The sequence below is a fragment of the Pteropus vampyrus genome, unplaced genomic scaffold (genome assembly GCF_000151845.1).
Source record: "Pteropus vampyrus isolate Shadow unplaced genomic scaffold, Pvam_2.0 Scaffold100, whole genome shotgun sequence".
Lineage (NCBI taxonomy): Eukaryota > Metazoa > Chordata > Mammalia > Chiroptera > Pteropodidae > Pteropus > Pteropus vampyrus.
Window position 1 is genome coordinate 3,532,045 of NW_011888881.1, and position 26,815 is coordinate 3,558,859.

Consider the following 26,815-nt stretch of genomic DNA (forward strand, 5'->3'; position numbering starts at 1 on the left):
CTTTCTTTGGTCTTCAAAAACTGGAAGTGGAAAAGCTGACTCGGTTATGACTGCGTTTCCATCAAGAGTTTTAAAACATGTTAACAAACTCTTGAACTTAAAAATGTGAATATGAGTGGGGCATGGAAAATAGTATAAAATAATCCCTATAAGTAACTTAAACACATTTATTTTATCGCTAGGCTTGACTGGCTCAGACATGCATCACCCACCCTGTCACCCAAGAATAAAAAGAAACAGACACTCATTTTTCAAGGTATTTCTTTTGTAAAGGAGCCAGATTTGGCAACTAGGCTGAAAATCTTCCAAAATTCTGTACAAATGTGTAATATACAAATATACACAAGGCTTTTGCCAAGAAAAGACAGCACGACGACGAATGACAGAGGCGGCTTTGGTGTCACATACCACCTAGGGCATCGCAACACCCCCTAGGAATGTGAGGGGCGGATGGGCCACAATGTAGGCTACACATGTAAAACACATTACATTACATATGTACACTGAAGTATAAAAGACCCACTGTCCCCTTGGCCGGCTCACAAGCCCTCTGGCAGGAAGGAAGGCCATTCACCTGATAACCCACACGAGGGGAGTTCCTTTAAGTGGAAGAACCTTGCCAAATGCAGTGGTTCGCCCTAAAAACCATTAACACAAGGCATCCCCTTTAAGAGACGGGTGGCGAGAGTGAACTGAAAAGATGGACCGCTCCTTGTGCTCCCGGAGCACCTCCTCCTCCTCCTCACTCCATCTCAGTGAACCGGGCGAACATGGCCTTCCTGACAGCATCTTTGTAGGAATCTGCACCTGAGAGTCCATAGGCACTGCCTTTGGCTCCTAGGCCAGCTCCTTTTAGCCGGACTTGAGCCTGGGGGAACAAAACCGCTGTCAGCAGCTGGCAGGTAGGCTATGAACTGCTCCCACTCCCTCTCAGCGTGCCCGGTCCCTACCGAACAGGACCACCCATTAGGAGAGAGGAGGTTTTCTATAAAGACAGGGACTCCTGCACTGGAGACCCAGGGCAGGTTTGCAGACTAAAGGAAGAAAATGGGCCAAGGAAGACAGGGAGGTGGAGCCATAGCCTCCGGCCGCCACCACCCAGTGCCTGCTGAGCATCCGTGCCTAGAAGCTGCCTCAAGCGCTTCCCTGAAGCCCGGGGAAGGCCTGGTAATTACAGGCACAGATCACAGCAGGACAGCCAGGTGTCAGCATAACTCATGTGCACAGGATTAAGATGGTCTGTAGAGTCTGACCTATGCAGTGTCGCCAAGTCCAAGGGGACGCAATGACTGGCACCGGCTCTTGTCTACAAGGCCAGTGAGTGGGGCTCTGGCCCCGGGACTCTATCTCAGTCAGGGTTCTGGGCTACTAAGGGATTTCTCATCATGAATGAAAATCCTACTAAATTATAATTTGTTTCATACGTAACCAAAACTGCTTATAAAGAAATTAAAGCATGTTTATCTTTTAAAAATCCAAAGCACGGATCTGAGTTGGTGTTAGGTAAGGGTTTACAACAAAGGACGTAGAATTACACAGTCCTTAGGCGACAACAGGTTTTATCAAAAGATACCAAAAGACCGGAAAAATCAAGCAAGGGTGCTTGCACCACCCCTCCCAACTGGCATCTTAAAAGGAGGATGAAGGGAAAGCTCAGGGACCAGCGCTCCCATTTCAGTGGTAATGACAGGCTGTGCCTGGGTCCCAGGTGGGCACATTGAGCTCACCTCGCCACCAAAGCCCGATCCTTCTTCTTACCTCGATGGGGGCCGTGATGCCTTGACACTTCCTTCCCAAACCCGAGCCTTCCCGCCAACCCATGGCTTGCAGCATCTTGTTGCCAATGTTACTGTGGTCGATGCCATCCTTGGTGGGCTGCTCGTAATTCCTGCCGGTGGCAAACAGAGAGTTACTTACAACAGCCAGCGCCCCAGCGAAGGAAGTGGAAAACGTGCATCACACGTACACAGTGCCAGCATCAAACTGCTTCTTGCGCTTGGGCTCTGGAGGTTCTGGAATGCCGTACTTCTCCCGTCTCTCTGCGGCTCGATCTCGGTATTTCATCTACGCGGCAGAACAAACACTGCTAGAGATATTCAGACTTCACTATGTAAGCGCCTAATGCATCTACACTCCAGGACCTCAAGGATTTTCTTAATGTGGAGTTCGACCTCTGATATACCAAATATTCTGGCTCTAAGGTCCCTAAACTTTGTGGCATCAGGGACCAGTGCTCGTATGAGAATCTAATGCCTGAGGATCTGAGGCGGAGCTGAGGCGGAGCTGCCGGCGCTGGGGAGCGGCCGCAGATACAGGTGGAGCTTCGCACACTGGCCCACCGCTCACCTCCTGCTGCGTGGCCCGGCTCCTAACAGGCATAGACTGGTACTGGTCCGCGGCCCGGGGGTTGGGGACCCCTGCCCTGGCTTCCCTCACTGCACTTAGTTATATTTAAGACGGCAAGCTGAGAGAGATGAACTGTGTGTGGAGCCTGGGGAAGAATGATGTCTCCGACAAGCAGTTTCATTTAGCCAGCCACCACTCGTCACACTCCTCAAACAGCCTGTCAAGGTCCTAGAGGAAGAGGAGGGCAAAGCTGCCACTTGCCCTCCGCATCTGGACAGGCCCACCTCCAGGGACAGACACTGCCAAGGAGGCTCCCGCAGACCTGTTGAGCAGTCAGTCCTTCGGGAGCTGGCACCATCAAGAACGGGAAAGAACAGGAAAGCAATAGCCCTAACTACAGACATCTCAGAATTACCTGGGATAGGAAATTACAAGTAACTCGCCCACTAGCTTCTATTTGTATTTACAACCCTGCCTGGCTGGCCCTCGATGTGCCTCATTAACCACCAAATCCTGCCTGTTACTGGCCTCACAGCCTTCGCCTGCCCTCACCCTAGCTCTGCCCTGCCCTATCCACTGCTTCCTTCTACATCGCCTGCAATCATCTTATGCCCTGTTGTCCCCTGGGCCTAATTTGAAGCCTCCTTCATCGCCCACGAAGGCGTCCCTCTCTTTCCACAAATTCAGTGTCTTTCACCAGCGAGTATTTGGCATTCAAGACTTGTAAGCAGTCTTCAGGGTGTCTTCTGTGCTTTCCCATACAGGGACGGTGCAGGGCTCACAAAGCACAGTCTGAGTCCAGTCTACAGAGACCACAGTGGCCAGGTGAGTATGGGACAAATCCTACCCTGCCCCTGGGACATAGAATCAAGTGCTACAAATAAAAGCTGAAGGCAGAGACCCAAAGATACTCCTTCTAGTGGCATGTCACCCCTCATTCACCTCTCTCTCCCGCAGCTCCAACGCTTCCAGCTCCTGCTCGCTCAGCCTGGATCGTCGGTAGATGTCCATATTTTGCTGTATGAGAAATTTCAGACAGTAAGAATTCAGATCACCCTAATTAGAAACATAACATTATCAATACCTACCATACTCTACACGTCAAAGCCCAGTTCAGTACATTGCAGCAGGAAAGCCAGGGCCTGCTGTGTATGGAGCTGCCACGCTCCTTCCCACACTACACTCTGGAACAGACACAGGCACACCTCACTCTACTGCGCTTCACGGATACTGTGTTTTTCATGGATTGAAGGCGAGACCCTCTGCCGGCAGAAAGATCACAACTCACTTTACTGCAGTGGTCTGGACCAGACCCTGTGACACCTGAGGTTTGCCTGTGTCATCGGGAACAGCCTTCTAGAAGGCACTCGGCACAGGCATTTACTGAACTTTCACTACTGTCGGGGCGCTGATCATCTCACTGCCTGCCCTCCCTGCTGCAGACTGGCCTGGAGAAGCACAGCCACCTTGTGCAGGTCCGAGAGCTGCTGGTGTCTGACCAGGGCGTCTCTGTTCGGGAACTGGCGCCGGCAGAGCAGGCAGGCCATCTTCTTCCAGTCGGCCAGCTTCTCTTCCTCACTCTCAAGTCTTTCCACCAGCTCCTCTTCATTGTCACTGTCACCACTGTAAGCAGCAACCAGACCCCTCTGGGGAGAAAAGGAAGGTGGATCATTGGAAATGTACAACAGGAAGATAGTGACGCTACGTAGCTGGACAAAGTAACGCATAATCCAACACACGAGAGAACTCCCACTGCTGTCACACTGCGGAAGGGAGTCGCGCTCCACCCAACTGTATGGAACAGTCAGGTCCTCGCGGGCTGAGCCTGACAGCCTCCCTGGTACCAACCCTCTGGGGGCCCATGAAGAGTTCCTGGATGGTTGTTTTCAAACCACTGACAGTACAGGAAAACCCAAAATAAGATCGATCAGAACAACAGCCCAAACAGACCACCACCTATCAAGTAAAATACATTCTTTCTTGTGTTAAGTTTCTCTTTCCAGACCAATAAAACTATTTACAAATGCAATAAAACTCAACTGAGCTTAGGAAGTCAGGCATCATTCGCTTCTCCCTCTCACCTGCTCTCACACAGGGAAAACAAAGCCCGGAACGGGGATTCTACTCCAAATACCCACCGACAGCGACTACTTCCAGTTTTAAGTAGAAATCAATGAGCCAAGATGCAGCTGAGATTCAGACTGAGAAACAAACCACAGATAAGTCTTTGAAACATGGGTGGTGCTTCCTTACTTTGAGGGGATTCTCCTCGTCTCCGTTTCGCACCAATTCAGGGATGAGCTGCTGCCTTTCAGCTAAAGCTCCCTGGGAAACAGAATAAGTCTTAAGCCTCACGTTTTACTAGCCTCACGTTTTACTTAAGTCCCCATTATGAAGTCTGGCCACTCCTGCTGCTGTCACCTTCTTCTCAAAGAGAGCAAAGCCAGCATCTGCTGCAGCAGATTCTCTTCTCTCTTCTTCTCTCAAGGAATTGACAGGTTGAAAGCTGTTTTTAAAATTTTCTTTCTGCTTGTTTAAACTCTTAGCCCAGCGTTCCATGTCTTTGGCGATCTAATGTCAAAACAACGGCGAGGAAAAACATTGAGGTATGGACTTAGAAAACACTTAATCTCCTGTGCCACTGTACCGAGCCATTAAGGGTCTTATCTCAACCATATGCTCTGTAACAAAACCGCCTTTGCCCTTATTTCTTTGAAATGTCTCCATGAGATGCTACTGCATACAACCGGAGTCATTAATGAATACTGCTCGAAAGCATGAGTCTTTCGGGATTTTCCCCCTAAGTACATATACAAACCAACAGACAATGTATGGTAACACTAAAAAATTGCGAAATCTTCTGCGAACTTAGTGTAAATAAGATGTGTGGCCCAGTTTTTAAGAACCCAAATAAAGCTGACATAAATTCTACAACCAAAAAACAAAACAAAAAATTAAGCCCAATACCCCAGAGAGAACGGTGGGTCCCCTGGCTGGGTCATATCCTCACCTGCTGGGCTGTTTTGCTCTTGGGTTTCTCCTTCTTTTCCTTCCCTTCTTTTGCAGGAGGTAGGCCCGCCTGCTGGTGGGAGCTAGCCTCTGCAGCCGGCACGTAGGTCTCCTTCTCGCCATCCCAGTAAAGGTACTGCTGAGTTAAGGAGTTGTAGTAGTACTAGGAAAAAAAACAATGCGGACTTTTTGCTATGTTGAACCATTAACTTAAAGGATTATTTTGTCAAAAAGGCGCATTAACGTTGTTTTGTCAAAAAATCCTAAACATACACATATAAAATACGTTGTGGACCAGTAACACTTCCTGCTCAAAGGAGCTGCTGTACACCTGGGGTAGGTGAGGATGACGACTGCCAGCCAACGTGGGGAACTTCTTGGGCAAAAGTAGTGAATGGTTTCTTCTTGACAGTCTAGTTCGCGTTAGCTTAATCCCTGGGCCCTGAAGGCACTCAAAGAGCAATGAGTCTGACGCCTGTCCTCAGACTGACCATTCATACCAACCAGATGGCCAGAACAGGTAGTTCAGGAGGAGGTCTCATTCACACATCCTTCATGACAACCAGTTAACAGCCCATCCTCAGCTTTAACCATACAGAACCCTTGGGATGCTGAGGCGACCGAACATGGTGCTGTATAACACAACTAGCTCAAGAGCCTGGAAAGAGATGACAGGTGAAGGGAACTTATCTACAGTCTGTGGGAAGAGCTGTCACAGCAGATAAGTAGCACCTGTGTCCTGTATTTCCCAGTCACTCATTCTACCTGCCCAACAAGGACCCAGGAGAGACTGTTACATTCCTTCCGGGGAAGGTGGTGTGGGTCACAGACACAGAAGTCACAACTTCTATGGCCACCAAGGAGAACTGCCTGGGAAACGATCAGATTTCACAAAGGAGAGAAGCGGAAGCACCACGCAGACGCTCGGCCTGCTCAGGTCCCATGTAGCTTCACACCTCTCAGAAACCACAAGCTCTCAAAGCCTAGTTCCTGTTAAAAGCACTTATTTTATTATTCTATTTATACAGCTTCTGGTCATAAATAGCTGTTTATTTATAGAGTGTTAAAGTCGCTTTTCCTCTTTAAAATTTACATACACCACCAAAAATAAAATATCACTCCACATATCTGCTAATTTCTACCTTCAAGAATACACAGGGATACTAATAAAAGGAACTGGACACAAAAGGTCACACATTACCTGACTGTATTTATCTGAAATGTCCAGAATAGACAAACCCATAGGGACAGAAAGCAGACCGTGGCTGCTGGAGTGAGGAGGGAATAGGGGGGACTAATGGGCACAGGGCCTCTTTTGGGGCAATAAAATGTTCTGAAATTAGATAGTAGCGATGGTCGCACAACACTGTGAATACATTAAAAACCACTGAATTGTACACTCTAAATGGTTAAAATGGTGAATTTTACGTTATGTGAATATTATCTCAATTAAAAAAAAAAAGAATGTATAGAAGAATCACAATCGAAAACTATCTAGGTCTTCACGGAAAGGTTAACAGCCACCTGTCACCTTTAACTTGACAAAATCATGGACGGCAAAAGTCAGAACCGTAGGTACAGAAGCGGGAGAGTACTGGCCGGCGAGGGCCACGAGGGGACTTGCGGAGCACCAGGAATGTGTGTACACACGTCGACATTCAAAGAACTGCACACTTCAATTTTCTGCATGTACGCTATACCTCAGAAGTTTTTCTAACCCGTAAATTAAAAAAATAAATAAATAAATAAAAAATACACCCTCAAATAAAAATTACATCTTGATGATTCTGAAAAAAGTCAAAACAACCTGGGCCACTTGCACCTTTGCAGAGGATATGTCGTTTCATGCCTCACGAATGGACTAAGTGAAACTAAGACATTTCTAGTGCAACCGAGGAGGAAAACAGTGCAGTTACCTGTGAGTTGGGGTCATAGTACAGCCCTGTTGTTGGGTCATAGTAATATCCCGAAGACTCGTCATACTGGTAAGTGGACGTGTCAGGCACTGCTGCAAAAACAAAACCCAGCGGTCATCCCAGGCAGGCAATTGGCTATATTCAAATTCTAAGTGGCCGAGATGCAGCGGGTCTTAATGGTCTCCTTTTCTCACATCCCCAAGTGTCCCTCTGATACCCATGAAGGTGGAGGAACTCTTATTAAACAAAGGCAACAACTAGGACCTTCCGACTGTCAAGAGCCCCATGAGGTTGGCTTACCATATTTGGTACCAGGAACTACACCAGTAGGGGAAGCGGCAGGGGCCTGTGTACTTGTGCTAGTGCTAGGCTGTGCTTCCTCAGTCTGGAAAGAACAGCAGCTTCAATATAATTTCAACTGTACAGCCTCTTAAGATAACTAAACCACTACAATCATCCCGGAGGAAGGGCTCCCCTGACACACACGCTGTAGCAACGATCTAAGGCAATCCTTGAGCCTGACACATGCTGACAACTTTCCTCCTGAAGTCAAGTTAAAGCATGCAGGAAGTATAAACATATCCTGTTTGGAATCTTACATTTCAATACATACACAAAATTATCACCTAATACTGTCAGACAGAGACAAGTTAAGGTTGGAATGTGTATTATTCAATCCTGGCTCATACGGCAGGAAGGATAATACTTGTACAGCAAAACAAAGTTCTCCCAGCAGTCACCAGGTTCTATATTTAGGACAACAGGATTACCGGAGAGCCGGGTGGATTGGAGGTTTGATTATACAGCTGGGGACTCTGGGACACTACAGCCGATGAGGTAGTGGTCGCTGCTGTGCCTGATGATATAAACACAGGGGTTAGGAAGAGCCAAGGCACTGAACTCTAGGCCAAATATCTTCATCTGTAATGCCCAGTCTAGCCTTCTGTCTTTGTATATGTCAATCCTCAATAAGCTGACACTGAATACCCCAGACTTATGACATTTTCATTTTTATAATCCACTAGAATGTGACACACAAAGTTAAGCATTCTGTATCAACAGCTAAGAAGGAAGGGATGAAAGAATCCCTATCTACACGAGGGTTAAGAAAAGATTTAACTATAAGTCTTTCATAATTCTGGGCTTCTTATAGTGGATCTTCTGACTGATGTCTGGGCACCAGACTCCAGGGCACACTCTCTCTGCTCACCTGAACCCACGTGGGCCCTTGAATGTCCCTGTCCCCCCTCTCTCCACCAACCCCAAGTCTTACAGAGAAGAGGACTCAGAGCTTTGGGTCTAGCTGGAACATCTAGGTGTAGCTCCTCAACTGGAGGTGTTTAAACAGAAAAGAAAAGGGAGATGAAGTTTGCTACCTGATGCAGATGACGTATCGGGTTCCAATCCTCCAGCCTGCTGCTGATAAAACTGTTGGTAATCCTGTGAGTACTGAAGAAAAGTCCGCCGTTAAAGCTGCTGTCTCAGACACACTCTGGAGGCCACAAGTTGGATGCTGGTCGACAACTGACCTACCTGAGCATACTGGGCATAGCCGTCTTGGCCTGGCTGTAGATAACTGTAGTCGACACTGCCTCCTTCACCGCTTTGAGACTACAAAATGTCAAAAAAAAGAGGAAACAGATAAACTCAGTGGACACCGAGGAAAGAAACTAGGAAGTGCCCCCTAAAAATGTCCTCGGAGAGCTACCCAGGCAAGCATCACAGCTCACTTCTGTGATGTGAGCAATACCGCCACACTACTTTGAGCAAAAAGATCTTCCGTCTCACCTGGGTAGATGACCACTGAGCAGCAGCAATGGCTGTACTAGCCACAGAGAAGGCGCTGACCCGGTTACCATCTGGGAGGACCAGGTCTCTGAAACCATAAAGATCCAATCATGTGATTCCACCTTAGTATGCTCCCAACCAGCAACCCCACATGGCCGAGAGACCAGCAATGCACTCCAGCCTTTGTTGGGAGGTCTCAAATGCCTGCAAGGCCACCTTTTGGAGCGGGGATGGGTTACCACGGGCAAAGTCTTCAGTGTGAGTGTCCCTGTAGAATCACTGTTCTACTACTTTGTACCCTGCCACCTAATGAGGTGTCTGTTGGATGAGCAATGATACTATAAATGGGAAATTTACATTGCTAGACTGAAGTTCTAAATACACGAAGCGATGAGCATGCTGTTCTGGAAGGATTATTTCCAGATGGGTTTGCACTATCTTAAAGCAGTCTGCAGAGCACATATTCTATATCCATCTGCCATGTCTGCTTTTCTCCTGCTCCGAAGTTTTCTGGCAACTGGTTATCGAGGGCAGGTGGGAATAAGCTCCAAGAGGAGACAAATGGCAACCAGGGAGGACAGTGTCTTAGTGTAGAGAACAAGGACTTAAGGTGCAGTCAGTAAAGCATCTCTGGATGTGTGTACCTATGCGGCAGCTTGCAATAAGGGTAATAAATTTAGCCACTCACTTTCTGGCACTTTTTGCAAAATCGACCCCAATAGTTTTGCCATCGATTTTCAAAGGAGGATGTAGACTCTGTAATATCTGAAGCAGCTGAGAAGCATCCTGAAGGAGAATGTGAAGAATAATTTTATCATGTAATTAAAAATCTCTCCTTACTACCTACCCTATTCGAAGAAACAGAGCTTTCTCTTAAAAAGGAATAGCCATTCATTACTGTCTACAGATAAGAAACCGAGAAATAAAATATTCCTCCTTCCACCAGGACATAAAGGTATCTAGTATTATTAAAGGAATAAGTGTTAACTCACTCTAAAACAAAGTACGAAGAACTAAACTGTGGCTCAAACTTCAGTTCTGCCAGTTATCCACAAGTACCTGCATTACTTTTACCACTTATCAAAGTAATTAGCCTGTAATTTCTCACTGCAATAACTGTCACTACGTAGTCTTGAACTCTGGGCCCCAGGGGCCTTACAGACAGTATCACAACTGGATGAACCACAAGTGCCTCTTAAAACTCAGTTTCTTATAAAGGGAAAGATTCAGCGAGCACCTCACCATTGCAGAAGACAGCTGTACAAATGCGAAGCCTCTGTTCTGCTGGGTCTGCCTGTCTTTTATGAGGCGAATGTTATTGACAGCTAAGGATGCGTAGGGAGACAGCGCCGTCATGATGGAATCCACCACAGTGTGTGGAGCTATGTTTCGAAGTATGATTGCTGGGGGTGAATGAGACAAATGACATATATATGCATTTCTGCCACCAGTGCTTTTCAAGGCACGTTTAAGTACAAACAGACAAACAAACAAACAGATCCATTTGGGGAGATTCTTAGTATATCTTTCACTCTGACATGGAGAAGATTCTAAAAACCAGTATTTTACAGGACAAAGTGAAGCTGCTGCTGCTCATTAAAACAGGGTAAGAGAACAAAACCTTCCAACTAAGGTCAACTTCTAACATAAAGGGGCCAAAAGATTATACTTGAACTTACTATCACAGTAGTAATCCACAGACTGAACCGATTCTGTGGTTCCAGGGGGCACTTCCTGTTCAGAGTCTACAAGAAGGGAAGGAGAGGGGGAGACTCCGTAATTGAAGGCAAACAATAAAGCAATGTCTTTTTAATAAAGAAATATATTCAAACAATAAAGTCTTAATTTTAAGTAAATGAAGTGATTTCTTTTTCAAGTATTTGTGGCTATAGTAAAATCTCATTAATTTCGACATGATAAACGTGGATGCAAAAACTGGGCCCGTGGGGGGATTGACATGACCTCTGTACTAAAGAAAAGCAGATGCAGACTGCAAACCAGGCAAGCAGACTTAATTTTGAAAAATAAAAGAACACTCTGCGCTCTCATAACCAGCAGCAGCATCTCCCGAACCTAAGGTAAGAAGGTTTAAGGAAAATACACAAGTTACTTGATTAAACGCCCTATAATCTATACTTTTCCTCTGGTTCACAGAAAACCCAACCAGTCAAGTTTTAATGCATATTCCAAACAGCTGAATCTGGGCTTACCAAACTTGTCCGCTCCACATCGGAAGCATTTTAGTCTTTTCCTGAAATTGTTAAGGCAGCACTGGAAAAAAAAAGTTTTACCTGTAATTATTTCTCATAGTAGACCAGGCTGACTAGTGACAATGTGGGTTAGAGCGGCAGGGCCGTGGGCAAGTCCCAGTGAGCAACATAAAAAGCAGAAAAGTGCTACCATGTATCCAGACAAAGGGACATTAACCTAAAAATTAGAATGCTTCGTTATGTGAATTCTTCCAAGAAAACCAAATCTTGGAGTATTATGAAGAATAATTTCATTTTTCTCAAGTTGGGGAAAAGTTTCATCTCACCCCAAAACCCTGCAGCAAGCCACTGGCAAAGTTCTTCCTTGTATCAGAAGAGCAGTATATGGACCGTTCTGTGTACACAAACACAATGTAAACGGAATACTGTCTAGCCTCCTACTGGACATGGGAGGCATGCAGAACAAAGAGTCTGAGCACTTTCATAATGTCAGCGGGAACATCCGAGTTCAAAATGGTACATTGGTGATAGGACCATCATAAACCTTACATAACTTAAGCAGGATTCATAAGGATTTTTGTTAATGTAATTAAGAGACTGCCAAAAGTTGAGAGCTCTACAATTAAACAAAACAAAACAAAACAAAACAAAACAAAAAAACGGTAAAGTGAAACAAATCTAAAATCTTAATTAAAACACTGGGCTTAGAACCTGGATTTTAATAAACAAAATCTCCAGTGTTCTAGAGATTCTATCCTCTAATGTGTACACAGGACGACCCAAATACCACCCTGTGATAAAAGCTGGTGACTGTGTACTTCCATTTCCTTGTTTGGACAAACACATACGAAAACCCAAAAGAATTCTATTTGGGGAGAACACAGGCTTACCTTGTTACAAAGCCAATCTTCAAATTTAGGTCTGGGATTACTATAATGCATTGCAATGTGCTTTCCTTGAATCACCAATTTTTTCTGTAAAAAAAAAAAAGGAATTAGTTATTCCCATTGTGGGGAACATGTGTCCATTTTCCCAGGGCAGAGCACACTTCGGAAAAATCAGTGCTCTGGAATTAAATGGACAACATACGGGGAGGACCAACCACCGCCACCTATACTCTGCCCATCCAATCCTTCAGATAGGCAGTAAGAGAATGGGATGCGGAGTAAAGGTAAACGGAGTCAGGGAGTGCTGAGAAAGCTGCCAAACACTAAACGCTGACATGCACCAGGCCGTTGTCTCCAGCAGAGACAGGAGTCCTAACATTCAGCATTGACAGGCTGCCTGAGAGTGACAGTCTATTTCAAAAAGCAGAAAACACAACTCTCCCAATTCTGAGTTGTCTCCTACTTAAGCCCTTAGCATGGTGTCCTTGGGCTTCGCTTCGGTTTGCCCCCAGTCCCCCATCCTATGCAAAGTAAAAGGCTTCATATTTCCCCTTCCCCCAAACTCCTGCTTCAGGATGTGTCCTTTGGGGGACAAAGGGAGGTAAACTCATTTTTAAAGGGAATCTGGTTACAACTCTTTCTCAAGAGGGACTATTCTGAATGCCATCGACTCTAAAACAGCTAAATGAGATTTCTTCCTGCCAACTGCAACCATGTAATGTCCTAGGTGACAGATGTGTTTTTCATTGAAATAGATGGTACTCTCTTCAAAATGAGTAACCAGGAGGCCAATGAAGTTTCTTCAGGGGGTAGGAAAAAGTTGGTAAATGCTTGTACACCACCTCGTCCTTTCAGTCAACCATGTGACTAAAAGGGACTTAATTTGAAAAGGTCCAAACTCCAAGCTGAGTCAGTCTAACCAAAAGTAAACCCAGCACTTGCCCCCAAAGAGCCTTCATTTAACAGGAGCACCTTTCTTCTTTCTTGGGGGGAGGAGGGGAAGGAAGTGGGGTGTTCTGACACTATCAGAACAGATTTCAGTAGGTTAGATATCCAGATTTTTAAAAGGACTCTAACCCCTCTAAACATACATACTGTTGAGCAATTTGGTTCTTGCAAATCCTGGAAGAGTTAAGACATGCTGTGAATGTTGTCTCCGCAACATCTAAAGGCAAGACCGCATGTCTGGCCAAGAGGGAAAGTGCTAAAGGGCCATCCGGTCCTTGTGTTATACAGAAGCAAAAATAAAGAAGCTGGGAGATATGTCAACAGATGTGTCCTGGGGGAGACTCCAAACTACCACTGAGTCCCTAATCCTACTGGTCTTTTATTTCTGGAGTGAATTTGAACTGTAATGAAGTATTACACATCAGCATAGCTTTGTATACATTAAAATTGTGGAGATTTTTAAATGTCGTATAGGTTTTAATTTCTCAAGAGTTTTAAACTCCCAGGGAAGTCATTCTGATACATCTACTGCATCAAAGGATGTTGTCACGTCAAGAAAACAGACTCACGTGAAGCTTACGTATGTTCTGAATTTACTAGGATGGTGTCCATGGTATGAAATGAATGAAGCTGAACTTTAACGAGAACAGGTTGTCACCTCTGGGTTAAGAGAATGAGAGGCTTAAAAATCTAACGAATCAATCAAAATGATACCCTCATTAGTGAGTCTTGTTATAAATGACGATATATTAACAATCAAAGACTATAACTCTCATTTATGGGTGACAAATCATAAACTGCTGCACAAAAGCAACGTGAGTTAAGCAAACTTCCCAGAATGCACTTGGTTAAGGTATTTAATACTGTGCTTTGGAGTTTGGCAGAAACGTTATTTAAGTGCCAAGCACTGAACATTATCCTGACACTTCAGTTAATGCTACATCAAAGAACCATCAATAATTCGCTTTGAACAGACTGTAACAGGCATTCTCAGGGAGATTAGAATGTTAATGCCACTCTAACTAGATTAGACAGCAGCAGGACACCAGCGCCCACGCTAATCTCATCAGACATTGTTCATAAATTCTACTAGGTCCTTAAATAGTCCTTGAAGACCCATACGAGCAGTAATGGCTCCAGGAAGCTTGTGGTCTCCAAGCAGAAATAAGAGATTATTTATAAAATGCCTGCGGCAGACTTCTATTATGTTCTCTTCACTGTTGAAATTGAGAGTTGGATATTCTAAGATTACTCTCAATGAACATAATCCGGTTGGGAAAACGGGAACATCGAGATGTTTTGGTAATTACCAGACAGGTATTCGGTGGTTAACGACGCCCTGCCAGGCAGCCATGTCTACAGTCAGAGTGAATTCTGCAATGCAGTCCTTGGTACTATCAGTCTAGTATATCAATTTTAATATATACAAAGCTTTTCTTTTTTTAAAGTCACTCCTTTGGAACAAACCACTCCTTCAACCTTTTTTTTTTAAATTGTACAGACTTGTTCCATTTTCATGAATATCTAGACTTGGTGAGTGAAGCAACCTGATTGGCTTCCATCCAGCTGGTAGCATCTTGCAAGTGATAAAACTCCACGAAGGCGAAACCACGGCTTACACCTAGAGACAGCATTCAGATATAGACGGGATACTCGTGTTAGTCAGTTCCTTTATAACAGGTGAATCTCTCTCCCACTGCTTCAACACTGCGTGACAAAGCCAATTGGGAAGCAGCTTTACAAATGTGACTTGACTTGGGGATCTTCTTGATACTTTGCCATGGCAAGGAACCAAGCCGCCTGAACTAAATGCCACTGGATTTGATTCCACGCTTAAAAAGTAACCATGCAACCGACTACGAACAGTCAAACAAGGAGTTTATAAATCACTACTTACCGAAGGGAAAAAAAGTCCCTAAAAACAAAGTTTTTATAAGGTCCTCAGATGCTCTCTAACATCGTTTTCAAAGAGTCACATTCCTTAGCCATGGCAAACCTTTCATTCTGAATTCATGTGCTTGAAGACTGGGGGTATCAGGATGGTCTTTGGGGACTGAGGTGGTCATGGGGAAGAGAACCAGTACAGCAGGAACTGAGCGAGCTCTCACCTGTTTTCCTCTTCATCAGCCTCACGTCCGCAGGCTGAGGGCCTTCAAAGGATTCCATCATTTCTCGAATCTGCACAGGATTTTACACATAAAGTTAAAGCTTCAGCCACAAACTATTCCACATCCAAGGAAGGTCAAAGGCTGGGGATTATATCAACTGTTTAATTAGCCAATTTTTAATTTCTATCACCCAAACGCAATTATTCTAAAAATAGAATAAAAGGAACACTTATCATAGAAATTAATCTATTTTCACAGCCTTGGAGACATTCTTTATATGCTGCCTGGGAATTTCCCTCAGGCACATTTGTTATAATACAAGTCTTGCTCATGGTAAGCTGTCCCTCAGAGGGAAAATGATATTTAAAAGAGGCAGAGGATGTATCATTGTCTTCTAATGATTAAAAATCAATAGCCAAAAAATGAGGAACTCCCCATAAAGTAAACGTATTCTGTACACCATCTTAAGAAAAAAATGATTTTCTTCCATTTAGTTTAGTAGTGAAAATGAACAAAGTTCGGACATTGCTAGGCTCCTAAGTCAAAATAAACATTAACTGGGCTCACAAGGAACAATTCTGGTAGACCAAACCCTTACTGCAAAAAGTAATGAAAAAAATTAATCTCTCTTATCTATCATACCGGCAAGCGAAACTCCCAGGAAAATAAACAGGGCTTACTTTGTGAAACAGAGATTCTTAGTGGCCCCAATTTTCCGCAATTATGTGCATAGGCTGCAAGATTATATAGCCGATCTTTGTTACTTATGGATTCCGAATCTGCGAACTTGCCTACTCACTAAATTTTAACTCCAACTTAATACTTGTGGTGCTGTCATGTGCACGTACAGACATCTGCAGAGCAGTGAAGGATCTGTGTCACCTGACGCACACGTTCCTGACTAAGGCAATGATGCCTTGCCTTGGGTCAGCTTTCATATTGTCAACAAGTACCCTTTTCACAGTCTATTTAGTGCCAAGTTTTTCAGATTTTTGTACTTTTTGTTGGTGATTTCACTGTTTAAGTGACCCTCCAACTGCAGTGCTAAGTGCTACCTAGTGTTCCTAAGTGCAAGAAGGCCATGATGTCCCTTACAGAGAAAAAAATAAATATATTAGATAAGCTTCATTCAGGCATGAGTTATAGTGCTGCTGGCCACTGAGTTCAATGCCGATAAATCAACTATATTAAATAAGGCAGCATCTCTAAACAGAAATACACATAAAACGGGGTTATGTATTGACCTGTTAATGAAAATACTGTGACCAGAGACTCACAGGAACCTTTGTATTTTCCCCGGGAGCAACAGTTCAGCATTCAGTGACTTTATAGACATTAACTACCACAAAAAAAGGAAAACGGACTATTTTTCAGAGTATGAGAAGTGCTACATTGAGCCAGACACAATCACCTGACTCAGGTTCATGCTTAGCAACATAGTAACTAAAAAGTTAGCCACCAGAGTAACTAAAGACAGTTACTATAACAGTAGTGATACAGTAACATATATAGCAACACAGTTACTAAAGACAGTTACTCTAAGAATTCACATGTCAGTTGGGGGACAAACTAAAAAGGCAAATGATAATGAAGGTGATAAACTGAAGTTCAGGAGATTAAATGCTACAATTTTAAAATGTTTTAAAATTGCCAATAATCAAATTTTCTACAAATACTGTCCAATATTTAGGAACCTCAGAAACTCTACTTTGAAAACCAGCCATCTATGGTAGGGACTTCTATTTCCCGGAAGCCTAAACACACGAGCATCATAATCTTGTTTCATTACCAGCAGACAGGCCCTAAAGTGTCAGCTAGGGCACAGCTCTCCCTATGCCACCCACTTCCTCTGGCTCCCAGGGAAACAGGCCTAACAAGGTCCTCAAGGGGACAAGGTGATCAACAAGCGACCTTTCCAGAGTTGGCTCCTGCAGCATTTCTTGCATCCCCTATTCCACATGGTCACTGCTGGAACCACCAGAGCTCAGCTCTGCCTTCACTATCCACCCACCACCACTCTGTCCTTCCACCAGTCTAACCTGCACAGCTTTTGCTACCAGGCAAAAACCTCAGGAACTTTCTTTTACACTTAGCTGGGCTTTCAAAGACTCCAGCATCTGGCCCCAATAGCACCTTACCATCCATCTCTCTTCTACCAACAACATTTGACTTCAGTCAAATCAAGCTGGTTGCAAGACCTTATCTAGATTCAGTATCTTTCTATTCCCAGGTCTACTCATACGATCCTCTGCCTGGAGGGTCTGTCCATCACACCTTCCCCCCTAGACCAAAATATTTCTATCCTTTAAGAATCAAATAAACTAATACCTCCTGGGAGTGCTTCCTCGCCCTCCACTAGAAACAACCTCCCTCGAAGAAGCCTTCAGAGCCATTGTGCAGGACTCTTTCAACAACACCTCTTCTGACACCAATCCCTTTCTACTCTGCAGTGTCCTCTTCATCTGCTGACCTTAGCTATTCATCCATAAGCTTTTCTGAGGCAGGATCCACGGCCCTGCATCACTATAGCATCTAACATAGGAGGGGGCATAGCAGGTCTGCGGTGAATTGTAATTATCCACCATCAACTCTAACATCCCATCCCACATTTGTCACTTCTAGTGTTTAGAAGACTAAAGCTGTGTGAACCCAATACGTATCTTCAGCTTTGTCTAAAATTCATTGAACATTAGTTAGAATATTACTTTGAATACTCCAACACAATAAGATACTGGGATAATGCTGTGCACTTTGTGCATTCACAGCTTTTTAAAACATATTTCAAAATTTCACATTCATTTCGCCAACAACATTGGCTGAGCAGTTTTCTGCATTCAAGGGTTGGGGACATAGAGATAACCAATTCACACGAAAGCCTATTTTCAGAGAGCTATATTCTTATAGGGGAAATGAGATGTGCACGTTGACAGCCACAGTGTTAAGTGCTACATGACTGTCACGAATACAATGCTTTGAGAAGAGAGTAAGAAAGAAGAAATCCTGCCTGGCACATCAGGAAAGACTTCACAGAAAGTAGCCTTCAAGCAGAAATAGACATATTAGTAGTGGCTTTCAGGGGAAGTGGGTGGTGGATGCGCCTGGAAGGAATGGGTGAGGGCCACAGATACCATTGGAAATCAGGCAGCGCCCAGTCCACCAAGGCTCCGGCTGGCCAGTCTGAGTGGGGAATCAGGGATTGGCTTTCTTTTTTAATAGGCTTCTCGGATGTTTCAAATGGATAATATAATTTTCATCAAATCAAAGGGTAGTCAAATCAGGAAGAAAGTGTTTTTGCTCATACATGCTCACCAAATAAGTAACCAATTTTCATAAATGTATTGACTACTTTCTAAGGAAAACTGAAAACATAAAATTGGCTCCTTGTAGTTAAGGAACTTCTGAAAATGCTACATTGAGCTGTAAAGCCTAAATATAAATGGTAATTTACCTCTGAACCAAGTTAAGAACTCTACCCTAAACACAGAAACGTATTTCACTAGCTGAGACATTAGCTTGAGATAAAACAGTAACATGAAAAAAAAATAATGGAAGAAGCTCAAAGTTCATTGAGCCTCCTAGGCTGCTCATTAGAACTGCTGTTTCCCCTTACATCGCTCTCCGTGATGGTGATGGGAAGGCCGCGTAGCATGATGGTCTTGCTCTCTCGTTCATCACTGATGTCATGCCTATAGTCATGCTCGCCATAGTCACCATCTGAATGGTAGCCATCTTCAGATCTATCGCTGTTCCTTCTTTCACGTTCTCTCTGATTGACAATAAACAAAATTACAATTAAAATCACACTGCACTTATACCCTTTGATCCAGAACAACCACTCCTAATAATTTGTTGTTCCCAAAGGAGAACAAATATGATTCAAGATCTCCATGATGCTAACTGCAATGTTTTTTAAAACTGCAGGAAAAAAAAAATCAAAAACCAAACAACAACAAAACAACCTAACAAACAACACAAAACCACCCCCCTGAACCTATCATCATTTAGTTTGGGAAGAACGGTTTAATAATTCACTGTACAGTATACCAACATGCAATGAAATACCATGACCTGTTACAAAGATTATGTGCATGGAAAAAGTGGAAAAACAGTGCGAAATTATATGGGCAGCACAATTACTTCTTAACAAATCTATGTATGCGTGTGGAAAGGAATATGGAAAAAGCTATGCTGACTGAAACTGTAAGTTTTAGAAACACCAGTTGAGGCATAGGGCAGGTATATTATGACACCCGACTGCTTCATCTTTAAAACAGGAATAACACCTACCTGAAGCGTTGTAGTGAGACCTAAATGAGTTCATGTAAGTGAAGTGCTTGAAAGAGTGCCCGGTGCATGGCGAGCCCTATGTAAACCCCGGCCAATGTGTCTATTACTAGAAGGCTAAGTTTGTCTTTGAGGGTTATAGTTAACTCAATAGATTTCAGAATTATAGAGCACTGGAATATAATACTCGAGAGGAGAGAATTTCCATACTCAGTATACTTATTTCAAGAATGCTAGTGGTTTTATGAATATAATTCATAATTCTAACTACTCCATGAACAGCTGCTGGTCACTCACCTCTGGACTGTCATAGTCTCGGTAGTCGTCATATCTATCGCCCCTCCGGTCGTCACTGGATCTTTTGTAATCTGAGTCCCTCCGCCTGCTTCTGGACTCACGCTCATCGCGGTCATCCCTGTCTATGATGGAACCGTACCTTCCACTACGCTCTGTTCTACTCACTCTGCCAGGGAAAAGAATTTTCATTTACTTAAAGCAAATCACATTTTGTACCTTTAAAAAAACATGATTGAAAACACATACCCCATAGCTCAGTTTATAAGATAGCCAAATAGTTTAATGTATCCTTTATAATTGCCAAATTCCAGTTCATAAGTCAACCACTGGGAAAACATCTACACCCCTAAATGCAAAGGTAATTTTTAGGAATTCATGCTAAATCTGAAAATACAGATAACAAATGTTTGAGTTTAATGTTTCTGAGAAAGGGTCAGGTTGTCCAAGTTATCCTGTGTTTTCCCAAGCCTGTGCTTTATGTATCACCGCATCCATCCCTGATCTAGAGCTTAGAGATCAAAGGTGGGAAGAAAGCAATTATTAGCATTTCACCCAGTTTCAAAGGAGAGAGCATCTTGACGCATCCATTCTCAAGGGTGTCACACTATTGGAAAATGGACCAACAGCTTGGGTAAGTTAAATAAGTCTTTTTTCCATCAGGCAGTTAATAAGTTGTTTATTTCTTAGACATAACTAGCACCATCAGAGAACATTATTTCCTATAACATCAGGTTTACTTTTGGTTACTGGGCAGCGCTGGGCTTCACAGGAAAATCTAAAAACAAGAGGCTTACACCCATTTGACCACAAATATACATAGCTAATATACATAGCTCTTTCATAAATTGTTTATGATTCATAAAACTACTGTGTAAGGATAAGACAAAGGAAAGGTTTATAAGGACCTCATTTAGAGTATACAAATTTAATAAAAGAAACCAATGAAAACAAGTAGTCTAGGACAATTTAATGATGTAAAGTATGGGGATGAGACACCCTAAAAGGGTAAATGTTAATTTAATAAGTTATCTGGAACCACAGACTGCTGATACAGAATTAAAATACTGATACAGAATTAAAATACTGACATCATGGGAATGAACGTTTCCTGAGTCCCTCTGGGCCATCAATTTGATCCAGTCCTGGGACTGGACTCAATACTAAGGAGGCAGATGGCTGAGTAAGTAAAGGTCGTGTGTTTAAATCAAATGGTTTGAGTGGGAGAATTCACAGATAACAGAACAGGCAAATGTTCTCATCTTAATTCTCCACTAATTCTTTAGCAGTTTTCTATATGTAATCTATGGTCCAAAACTTTTCAGCTCTATAAATCTGGACCATCTTGCTATGCAGGGAACGATAACAAGAACTGGCACTCACTGACTGCTCACTACTACAGCCAGGTACTGTGCAAAGTGCCAGAATGTATGACTTCCTGGCTTCTGCACAAGCTGTTATCCACACTGGGAGCCCTCAGTGACCCATTCCACCCTGCCTTTCTTTGCCTAATTCTTACTTACACTTTAGGCTTCATATTAAAGAATACTTTCTCCAGGGAGCTTTCCTGGCCATTTCCAGAAATACACACACTTCCTATGTGTTCTAACAGCACCCTCAACTTCCTTTCTCATGGCATGGTTCCCATGGTACTTTAATTCTCACTAAACTGCATGCTTGTGAGAGCAAGGATCATGTAGACGCTCACAGAAATGCCTGACAGAAACACTCAAATATTTGATAAACAAACAATTAAAGAAAAAATCTTCAGTTCCCACTGAAATGTTGATATCAAAGGCATGTAAAGTAGTAACTTACCGTTTGTCTGAACCCATTGTCTTACTGAAGATCTAGCACACTGCTCCAAAAGGTTCAAATTTTGTTTTTGTTTTTCTAGAAGACAAGAGAGACTGGTTGCTACGAATCTGAGAGATCATTTAAGTCAATCATTCTATAAGCTGAGACATACTGAGAATGGAATTTCACTAAAGCTATAGTAGTATCTAAGGAGGGAAGAAGGTGGGGACCAACTGTCAACATTAAAATCATCCTAACATTTTGTTAACAGTGAGCAAAGTAGGAAGATGATAGCATACTTTAAAATATTAGATTCTATAGTAAATAACAAACCCACAAAAGGATGCAAGCAGAAGATTCCGTCCCTGCACCTACTTTAGGATTACAAAGCAAAAAGGACAGAGCTGCAATCAGCTCCGTGTTCTGCATCAAAAAAACTCCAAAGGGGTAGATGATCGTTAAAACATTAATCAAAGTGTATTTATTAATACAAGGAGCAAAATCAAAAAATTTCTGATGAAAAATTTAAAACCTTTTAGAAGCCGAGATGGCTGAACTGATTTAAATCAACACCATTTACAACGCAACGGCTGATCCAAAGTTACTCTAATCAGACAAGGGCAAACCTCGACACGACTTAATTCTTCGGTAACAATAACCACATCTTGAGCCAGTCCTGACCACCACGGGCTCTTTAGGCGGACAGCCTGGCCCCGCAGCGACCAAGCACTGCTAAAACATCACACACACAGCTAGAATGCGTTCGATGCTTGCGAGGTCCGAGAAACTAGTTACGGACATCCCTGGCTCCTGCACCCAACAAACATTTATTTGCTCAATTAGTAAATGCAAGAGAACCATCTGGGAGAAACGAAGCCATGGGCAGAACTGCTGATACCACCCCGTGTCTCCTGGGCAGTGCCCGGACCTACCTCCGCGGGGTGTCGCGACCGAGATGGCGGCGCCACGGCCTGCGCGACCGACTTTCCCTTCTTTCCTGCACACGCCTCTCCCACCCCCCGAGAGGTTCTGAGCCCGCAGATCAGCCTTCAACAGCCTTCCGGAGAGGGCGGATTAGGTGCAGCTGCGGGGCGATCGTGGCTAGAGACTGCCCGGGCGCCTCTGAGAAGTACCCGAGGGACAGGAGGAGATGGCTCCAAGCTCAGTTGGGCTGGGAAGTCGGAAACGCATCCCAGCAGGAGCACAGAGCCCAAAGGCAGCAGGCTGGAGGCTGGGCGGGAGGATGCCCTCTGAAAGATGACAGCGCTGGCGGCGAAGAGGGGCGCGGCCCTCCAATGCCCGGGGTAGGTTAGCCCCCCGAGAGATCCGGCTGGGGCTGATCGGCCGCCGCCCGCGGCTGACGGGAAGGCTCCACAGGGCTTGCCACAACAGCAAGAGCTGCCGGTCGTTACGGCCGGCCGCCACACTTACCCTCAAAAGGGACTGAAGTAGCAGAAGTAGCGGTTTTGTGCCCCAGAATCTCTAACAGGGTACCGCCGCTTCACAAAATGGCGCCTCCGTCGACAGCCGTCTCCTACCCACAGTGCTTCGCGCCCATCCCCTCCCCCCCAACACCCGCCTCCTGAGGAGGCGTCCAATCCTCGAAGACCCGGCTGCGCGAGGGCTGCTGGGAAATGTGGTAGCTAGGGCGCCTGTCACTACGCCCTGTGTTAATTTCTTGCGTATTTCGCTTTCTTCTAAACCGCGGCGGAGTTGCCAAACTGCCTTTGCAGGCCTGGGTTAGAGCTTTTACCTTTATTAGACACAGTCTTTCTTTGCCTTTGCTACAAGTGACTTAGAGACTACAGTTTGCTCTCAGTGACAAGATATGAAACATCACGTTTAATCCGGCTTTAAGAGAATGGACGTTAGCTGATCGCATATTGCATTATTGGCCGCCAGATTAGATTATTAGGCTACTTTACAAATATCCATTTTCATCTTCATAACCTATTTTGCAGGTGAGGAAATGGAGGTTTACGGAAATTAAGAGAATTCTTGAAGGCAGGTCTTCAGAATATCATTCCATTGATAGTCTCTAGTTTAAGGCAAGGGCTCAGGAAAGTCATTTTTCAGGGGTAATTTAACAGTTATTACTTGAAAACTCTAGTAGCATCTCAAAGTTAACACAGCCAAAACCCAACCTCATCTCCTTCACAGCCTTCCCCAGCTCATAAATAGCAACTCCCCGCTTTGTTACTTAGGACAAACCTATGACTTTTTCCCCCCGCACTCAATCCATCAGCAAATCCTTTTGATTCTACCTTCAAAATAGTTCTAGGATCTGACCACTTCTAACTGCAACTGCTGTCCATCTAGTAAAAGCAACCATCACTGTCCTTGTTTTACAGAGACAATAGGTCACACAGAACTAATGGTGGAACTAGGAATATGAACTAGTAAGTTGATTTCAGAGCCCACACCCTTAACCACTAGAATGTAAACTCCAGGTCAGAAACTTTTGTTTAGTTCACTACTATATTCCCAGTGCCTCCACTGGTCCCAGGCATATCATATGCACTCAGTAAATATTTGTTGAATGAACAAATTAATCCAATACTAAACCTAAAAGTGTAACATTTGTGGCAGAAAGCAGGAATCCTTGGGCGATTCAAAGATGTTTCGGACTCTGGCGAGTGAGATGGTGGTAGTCCTGTGCATCCAGTTACCATAACTTGCCCCCTGGCATTATAGATAAATATATTTTTAATGGAACTGAGTTTTCAGGTTACATATGCGGATTGAAAAATAGACCATGACAAGGCAGAGGAAGATACTGATACCAGTTATGGAAAACCACACCTATACTACTCTCTTCTAGATAAGAAATCTTTCAAAAATGAGTATATGTCAGATTTCAAACCAGAAGCTTTAAATATACTAAAAAAAAATCTTTTTCTTGGAAACATCTTTAAACCTGTTCTAACTATGGTTTAACCTACATCAAGGACATTAAGTGACTGACACTGCAAACTCTTTGGGTAATTAAAAACATGACAATAGGTGGAAAGGTAGGAATCTGGATTTTAGAATGGGTAAATTATTTCTGTTCTCCCTCTCCCCTATCTATCTATCTATCTATCTATCTATCTATCTATCTATCTATCTATCTATCTAATCTATCATCTAAAGCCTGTTTGGGTTGCTATAACAAAATACCACAGACTGGGGAGCTTATAAAAACAGAATATATTTCTCAGTTCCGGAGGCTGGGAAGTCCAAGATCAAGGTGTCATCACTGTTGGATGAGAGCCGTCTTCTGGGTTGCAATTCTCATTGTATCTTCAAATGATGAAAGTGTCTATGGAGCTCTGTGGGCTCTCTGATAAGAGCACTAGTCCTATTTATGACAGTTCCATTCTCATCACTGAATCACTTCCCAAAAGGCCCCACCTACTATTATAGTATTGCCTTTGTGGGTTAGGATTTCAAGATATGAATTGGTGGGGGAGGGGAGGGCGGGCACATTCAGACCATAGCCCTGTCTACACACATACACATTACTCTTTTCGTAGAAATGTGTGTGTTATAATATTCCAACTTATGGGGGAAGTATATATATATAAAACTTTTATTACCGAAAAAAGTTAATGTATGTGGTCCACAGAAGGTACTCATTTAATTAAATTTAAAAGTTAAACATAGATGGGGTTATTGCAACCCTGCAACAGATGATGCAGGTGCCAAGAATCCAGAATCTGCTAGGCTTAATGACCACCAGCAGTCAATTGCCTTCTTTCCAAATCGGTTCAACAAGCATTTCTGAGCTTTCTTGAGGTGTTGCTGGGTTGGGCTCCTTGCCAGCCATAAAAGCCATATGGCTGCTCATAAATGGCACAAAATCATTCTGAAGGAGGCGCCTAGAAAAAAAGATTTCATTCAGTATTTGCTGCCCTTCTTTTTGGACACTGCCCCCTTGAGCTCCAGAGCTGTGCCCCTGAAGGCCAGTCTGGCAGCTAATGTGGGTCTGGAAAAGTTTAAGTCTCCAGCTAAGTAAGGAAAAAGTAAATCCACGTGTTCAATATAGAATAAAGGATATTCCTTTGATTGCCTTTCCTGCTTTTTTGATGTAAAAGTTTTCCTCTTAATGAAATGATAATCTTAAGTCTTCCCCCCATTCCCACCTCCTTAATCTTCTACCACTTGGCAAAAAAAAAAAAAAAAAAACCAAAAAAACTAGTTCACATGTTTTGGTCCCAGGCTGGAAACTACTGCCATAGAATATAAAGAAAAAAAGATTTATGTGAGAACTCTTGCCTATACCAACAAACTAATTTCTTTTTTCAAGATGGGCTTTGATAAACAGAGATGCAATCAAAATTTAATTCAATAATTATTTTCCATAGACCTATGAGCTCAGAATTACTCACTTACTGAGTGCCTACTGTTAGGTCCTGTGCCAGGTGCTAGAATATAATCGTGAAGAAAATTACCCAAGATCCCTGCCCTTAAGAAGCTGGCATTCTGATCAAAGGCCTCGGGGAACTTCCCAGGGAAGTTTTTTCATACCATTTCTACTTTCATCAATACTCAAAGAATTGCTTTTAAAATGTATTAAATACTTTAAATCTTATTTCCAACAGCAAAATCTCCATTAAAGTGGCAAAATAAAACTAGAAAATTAAATCTAGGCAATAGCTCAAACTAGTCCCTGAGGTCTGTCTTCAGGGAAGATGCTGCTTCCACCAAATGAGAAGTCCATGTCAGACCAACACAATAGCTCGCTGTACCTCTCCATCAAAAATCTTATGATGTCAGTGACTGCTTAACGTCCATCTTTCCAGTGGACTGAGTCCCATGGGCACAGAGAATGACACTGGTCTTGCTACAAGCCCCAGTGACAAGTAGAGTAGGTTCTCAAAACACTCATAGAACGACTACTTAATAACTTGATGGTGCTTCTGCTGGGCAGCCAATATAACCTGGGTCAACTAAGTAGCCTCTACAGGAGTCTTCAACAGTGAAGTGTTTGATGTCCATAGCTCACTCTTGGCCCAACACGATGGCACAGGGTTAAAGGAAAACCTGGTCTGGTTGGTTAAGGACAAACCTGGACCAGCTTCCAAAGTGTTCTGAAACCTACTCAGTGATGGTCAGACAGAAAGTAATGAGATGTACCACAGATGGACCTGCAGACCATCAGTTAGACCAGAAGGGCTCCTGGAATGCATCTGTCTGGGGCTGAAAGACTCAAATGGGCCACCTGCAATGTGGCATTGGTGGTAGCC

The 26,815-nt window shown here is 43.6% G+C and overlaps 1 protein-coding gene across 2 annotated transcripts; it reads right to left on the reverse strand.

Moving 5' to 3' along the window:
- Positions 1-244: 244 nt before the first annotated feature.
- RBM5 (RNA binding motif protein 5) lies at positions 245-23,141 on the reverse strand. Of its 2 annotated transcripts, none has more exons than XM_011364720.2 (25): positions 23,019-23,141; positions 21,609-21,683; positions 19,794-19,959; positions 18,823-18,978; positions 15,213-15,282; positions 14,652-14,725; positions 12,160-12,243; positions 11,270-11,330; positions 10,739-10,804; positions 10,302-10,462; positions 9,748-9,845; positions 9,060-9,147; positions 8,805-8,882; positions 8,648-8,720; positions 8,042-8,127; positions 7,572-7,656; positions 7,272-7,363; positions 5,357-5,518; positions 4,768-4,917; positions 4,600-4,671; positions 3,813-3,992; positions 3,289-3,363; positions 1,967-2,064; positions 1,759-1,888; positions 245-868 (listed from the first exon to the last, which is right to left on the reverse strand). In XM_011364720.2, exons 2-25 carry the CDS (start codon positions 21,623-21,625, stop codon positions 743-745), a joined length of 2,448 nt encoding a protein of 815 aa, XP_011363022.1. In that variant the 5' UTR covers positions 21,626-21,683; positions 23,019-23,141; the 3' UTR covers positions 245-742. The 2 variants fall into 2 exon arrangements, with proteins under 2 accessions (XP_011363022.1, XP_011363023.1); XM_011364721.1 differs by lacking the exon at positions 23,019-23,141 and adding an exon at positions 21,921-21,930.
- Positions 23,142-26,815: the final 3,674 nt, after the last annotated feature.

Bases quoted from the DNA above. Each gene is read 5' to 3' on its own strand.
- RBM5 (XM_011364720.2), bottom strand. The intron at 3,993-4,599 runs GTAAGGAAGCAC...TTTTCTCCCCAG, and splicing joins ACGAGGAGAATCCCCTCAAA to AGGGGTCTGGTTGCTGCTTA. The intron at 3,364-3,812 runs GTGGCTGTGCTT...TTTCTCATACAG, and splicing joins AGCTCTCGGACCTGCACAAG to CAAAATATGGACATCTACCG.